This window comes from Mesitornis unicolor, unplaced genomic scaffold (genome assembly GCF_000695765.1).
Source record: "Mesitornis unicolor isolate BGI_N332 unplaced genomic scaffold, ASM69576v1 scaffold17409, whole genome shotgun sequence".
Lineage (NCBI taxonomy): Eukaryota > Metazoa > Chordata > Aves > Mesitornithiformes > Mesitornithidae > Mesitornis > Mesitornis unicolor.
In genome coordinates, this window is record NW_010208126.1 from 239 (window position 1) to 5,845 (window position 5,607).

The 5,607-nt window shown below is 49.5% G+C and overlaps 1 protein-coding gene across 1 annotated transcript in view; it reads left to right on the top strand.

Annotated features, from left to right (window-relative positions):
• The window catches only part of PCDH8 (protocadherin 8), a gene marked incomplete at its 5' end in the record, with an annotated part of 3,538 nt that extends 230 nt beyond the window's left edge, over nucleotides 1-3,308 (top strand). The window contains 3 exons of the mRNA XM_010192384.1: nucleotides 1-1,468; nucleotides 1,606-1,816; nucleotides 2,288-3,308. The exon at nucleotides 1-1,468 is cut by the window's left edge and continues 230 nt beyond it. Of these exons, the coding sequence (XP_010190686.1) occupies nucleotides 1-1,468; nucleotides 1,606-1,816; nucleotides 2,288-2,661 (2,053 nt within the window). The remainder of the gene's footprint in view (nucleotides 1,469-1,605; nucleotides 1,817-2,287) is intronic.
• Between the last annotated feature and the right edge of the window lie 2,299 nt (nucleotides 3,309-5,607).

The window sequence follows — 5,607 nt, forward strand, 5'->3', positions numbered from 1 at the left end:
GGACCGTGGCGCCAGCCCCCGCGCTGCCACCTGCACTGTCGTCGTCCGCCTTACTGACGTCAATGACAATGCGCCACGCATCAGCATCAGCGCCCTCCGAGGTGCTGCCAGTGCCTCTGGTGTGGCCTACATCAGCGAAGCAGCAGCCAGTGAGAGCTTCGTGGCCCTCGTCAGTGCCTCAGACCGTGACTCGGGCACCAATGGGCAGGTGCGCTGCAGCCTCCGTGGCCACGACCACTTTGCCCTACAGCGTGCCTACGAGGACAGCTACATGATTGTCACCACAGCGGCGCTAGACCGTGAGCGCATCCCCGAGTACAACCTCACCGTAGTGGCTGAGGACCTGGGCTCGCCGCCCTTCAAGACTGTCCGCCAGTACACAGTGCGGGTGAGTGATGAGAATGATAATGCACCACTCTTCGCCAAGCCTCTCTATGAGGTGGCTGTGCCAGAAAACAACCCTCCGGGTGCCTACATCACCACCGTGGTGGCCCGTGACCCTGATCTTGGCCACAACGGTAAGGTCACTTACCGACTCCTGGAAACACAGGTCATGGGGGCCCCCATCTCTACCTACGTCTCAGTAGACCCTGCCACTGGGGCTATCTATGCCCTCAGGACATTCAACTATGAGATCCTCAAGCAGCTGGACCTGAGGATCCAGGCCACTGATGGAGGCTCCCCACAGCTCTCCAGCAGCACCCTTGTCAAAGTGAGGATGGTGGACCAGAACGACAACCCTCCTGTCATCATCCACCCAGTGCTCACCAACGGAACAGTGGAAATCAGCGTGTCCAGCAAGACCTCTCGTGACTCCCTGGTGGCCCAGATCAAAGCTCGAGACGCAGATGATGGGGCCAATGCTGAGCTCACATTTGCCTTCCTGGAAGAGTCCCAGCAGGACCTTTTCACCATCAACCCAAGTACTGGGGACATTGTGCTGAGGGGCGACCTCTCTGAAGAGCTGGGACAGCTGTTCAAGGTCATCCTCACTGTGACAGACAACGGCAGACCCCCCCTGGCCACGACCGCCACAGTCAACTTCCTGGTGACCGCCACTGCTCCTTCCAGTATCCAGGAGATAGCCAAGCCCAGCTCCTGGGAAGGAAAGGCTGTGCAGTGGGACATCCCTCTGATTGTGATCATCGTCCTGGCAGGCAGCTGCACCCTCCTCCTGGTGGCTATAATCACCATTGCCACCACCTGCAACAGGCGCAAGAAGGGGAACGAGATCAAAAATAACGCTTCCTTGAAGGAGCAGATAGACATCTCCCACCTGGAGAAGGGCCGGCAGGAGGAGGGCAGCCAGAGGGGGAACATGTTTGAAGTACGAACCTTTCCCAGCAAAACCTCTTTCACCAGCCCTGACCCTTCTCCAGCTGCTGAAGAGATCTCCACCGCCGAGAGCGGCAGTGACAGCGCTTGCCTCTACGAAGGTCAGAAGAGGCTCAGAGGACCGAGCGGGGAGGTAAGGTCCTGCTGTGGGGATGGGGGTCGGCAGGTGGGAGGGATCTTAGGGGATGTGAATTGCAGAGGTGCGGTTCTGATGTTGATTTACCATTCACTACTTCCCTCTCTCACCTCTCCTTTCATCTCGCCCCCCAGCAGGGTTTCGCTGCTGCTCCCAGCTACAACAAGGAGCCTGCTCCCCCCGTGGCCATTTGGAAGGGGCACTCATTCAACACCATCTCCGGTCGAGAGGCAGAGAAGTTCAGTGGCAAAGACAGTGGCAAAGGCGACAGTGATTTTAACGACAGCGACTCAGATATCAGCGGAGATGCCCTGAAGAAAGACCTCATCACGCACATGCAGAATGGTAAGGGCTCAGCTCCTGCTCCTGACTGGCCTCTCTGGTCAGACGGATGGGCGGATGGGGAGGTGGATGGAGGGACCTACTCCTGGTGCACAGTGATTAGGCAGGGCAGCAGGAGGGGGAAGCCTGATGCTGCGTGACTCAAACCACCTGTCTCTTTGCAGCCGGCTGTCAGGTGGTGGTCCCTCTCTGCACCGAGTGTCCAGCACGAATTAGCAGATGCTGGAAGTACTGTAGTATTTGGGCATTTTTCCTCCCCAGAAAGCTTCGCTTAAAGTCAGGATTGTGTGGCATATCACTAGCAAAATGACACAAGCTTCCAAAGCATGTTTTATTTTTGTTGTGCCATAGAGCATCACCTCCCAACTCCCACCACTGCACTGAATTAGCCCATGACCGATAACTCTGAGGATTATGAATGATGTGGATTTATTCCTGCAGTAACGACAGGTTTCTCCTCCTCTCTCTCTTTAGGTCTGTGGGCGTGCACAGCTGAGTGCAAGATCCTGGGCCATTCAGACCGCTGCTGGAGTCCCTCCTGCGGCCGAGCCAACCCTCACCCCTCTCCCCACCCTTCAGCACCCCTCTCCACCTTCTGCAAGAGCACGTCCTTGCCCAGGGATCCCCTCCGCAGGGACAACTTTTACCAAGCCCAGCTGCCCAAAACAGTGGGGCTTCAAAGCGTCTACGAGAAAGTGCTGCACAGGGACTTTGACCGGACGATCACACTCCTCTCCCCGCCACGCCCTGCACGGCTCCCCGACCTTCAGGAGATCGGGGTGCCCCTCTACCCAGCCCCCTCAACTAGATACCTGGGTCCCCAGACTGACACGGCTGAGAAGGTGTAACCCAACACGCTCCCCCGAGTACACACGTCCCTGCGCACACACGACTAGGTCACTCCTGAGAGCCTTTAAGTTATTGACGAGATCCGGTGTCGTACGTGTAAATATGCAAGATGTGCCTTAAAAATGAAGCTGTTGGGAAAGATTTCCAATCATGTCAGTACTGTTTGATATTTGCAAACGAAAAACATTGTTTGTAGTTAATGTAATTTTTATGAAATGTGCGGTATTTAAATTTTGTCCATGTTTTCTACATTTATTTTTTTTCTGCTTTTGGTTCACCCATGGCCTGCCATTTTTTGTAGTGTTTTTAAACCTGTACATTGTGTAATGTAATGTTTGTACATAATGAAAATTGGTTATATTTTTATATAATAAAATCTTAAAAAATGGGAATTCTTGCCAAAGGAGCTGTCTGAAAGACACAATAATAATAATTAATAATAATATCCTGAGTATGTAGAACCTTGTAAGGGAAATTCCTCTTTCATGGTGTAATAATAACCTAAGCAACCCAGTGTACTGAGAAGTTTGCCATGCCAAATGTGACTTGTATTTCTTGAGTCTGTGGTCAACTTAAATGTTATTTAATTGCCTTTGGTTCCTGTAATCTGTGTCACTGCTAAACACTAATAAAGGTTTTGTGATGTGTTGGAGGGATCTGTTAGTGGATTTCATGCTTCAGAGTGCAGAGGTCTTTACAGGTCAACAGAAGTTATTTTGTACAGAGAAATGCAGCATGGAGGAGCAACAATGATGCTACTTTTAGGCTTGCCCATCCTTCATCTCCGGCAGTGCTTCACTGGAGGCACTGGAGATTTTAATGATGGGCTACAGGGTGGGAGGCAGGGCTGTGGGATGGAGCTGGTCTTTGCTCCTCACTACCTGGTCTGAGCTCTTCCAGCCTCATCCTTCACTGGTGGGAAGCAGCGTAATTTTAGTGAAGCAAGTGAAATGATGTCCATCAACTGAAGTGTTTGTGCTGGGCAAATGTCTGCATCAGCAGTCGCTTCAGCACTTTGCTTCCTGATCTGGCCGAGATGTGAGTCAAGCTGCATAGGTATGGGCTTATACGTTTATTCCTTGTTAAGGCGGCCTCATTAAACGACAGTAACTTGCATTTTTGCATGTATATTTATACACTGAGAGGCATAAAATAGAGAAAGAACAGATGTTGACTATGTTGACTTTGTCTGTGCTACATATTTTGCCACTTCCTAGAAATGACGAAGGCCTGAAAAAAAATTATATCGAGCTTTGAAATTCCCTCCCCTCAAGGTTTCAAGTTAAAAGCAGATCTCAAATCCTTCTTCTGAAATCAGAATAGCATTGAATGAAACAAACTAAGCATGAGCACTTCTTCCTGTGTTCAAAAAAATGTTTATAGCAGAGATAATACTATAGTGGAGTTGTAATATTGGACTGAACTTTTCCAAAAGGAAGAATTGCTCTCACTTGGAGTATATAATTTTACATTTTGTACAAATCAAGAATCCAGAAATCTGTACATGATAAAGCTTTTGGGTTTTATCATGAATTCTTCAATTTTATGTCTAATTCGTGTTGTACATATATATAGAAGATGACTCACAACAAAAAATATAACGCCTTCTTAGGCATGAGCAAGGCCCTATTAGACTTTGTGTCTCAAAATGTAAGTAAAAAACAGTATCAGTATCCCACCTGCATGTCCCTTAACAGACAGATATTCCCTTTCTCCTCCCTCATCCAGCTTTCTCAAGGCCATGTAGCAAGAATGACAGAGCCTGATGAAGCTGCACACATGGGCTGAGTTTTAACAGGGGCTTCATAAAAGTCTCTGCATGGAGATTTGTGATGGGCACCAAGCTTTAGAGCCTGTGCTGTCATGTGCGTACTTGAAGGGAATTAAAATCCGTCTGATGCAAGACTCAACTGGGAAGCAACCTCTGTGTTACAGCTTTTATGGTCAGGAAAATAGGTGAGCGTCTCTGATGCTTCATCTAAACCTGGCAGTAAAAATCACGATGCATCTAATGAACTAAGAGGGTTGTCTTGGTTAAATTTAGAGCTGAAGTTGGTGCTGAAGGGTGGGTGCTGAGAAGGAAGGCTGGGAGCTTCTCTGCCGGCTAATCATCAGCGATGCAGAGCGGCAAGGCAGCATGTGAAGTAATTAGTCATAAGTCTGAATGCAGAGAGGGAAAGGCACTCTGTTAAAAAAGCAGGGCAGTCTGATAAGCTGGTCTTCCTCATCTAGTTCAAATGCCTGGGTTACGTACTACAGGACCTCCACAGCAGGTTCCTGGGCTCTCCTGGGGAGGCTGGCGGGAGGCAACCACAGCCAAAGGGCGGTTCATCACATTGAGTTGAGGTGCCAAATTCATGCTGTCACCTACAACAGAACCTGTGCGCTTCTATGAGTGGGTCGATGCTACTTGTTGCCTAACCAGGAGTTTGGGCCAACGCAATGTGAGACAGTCTTGAAATCAGAGGGAAATAAAGTAACTTATTCCTGTTCCCCAAGCAGCTTTCAGCAACAAGCAGCTACAGTCTGGCTGGGATCTGGGATCTGCCTGCTCTGAGGTCCTGTGTACTGCCAGTAAAATGTGGGATTCACCCACCAGGATACAAAGCTCAGCCTTTGTATCTAAGCTACCCATTGCAGGGACTCTCTGGTGAGTGGAAAGATAAGGACTTCTTCTGAGAGTGTCTTATCTTGGCTTGGAGACAGGCAATGGAGATAGCTCAGTTATTGAAGCTCCTGATCTCCCTGTCGCCTGTAAGAGTAAGGGGCAGCAGCCCAAACTCCTTTAACTTTTAGACACCTAAAATTAGGTGAGAGGCACCCCAAAGGTCCATCAGATAACAGCACACATAATCTGAAGTTCAGATGAGTGGAGAAGAAAGCTCAAGGCTTAGCTCCTGGGCAGAGTCCCTTGAAGTAAATGTTTGCTTCATCAATGCTATTTC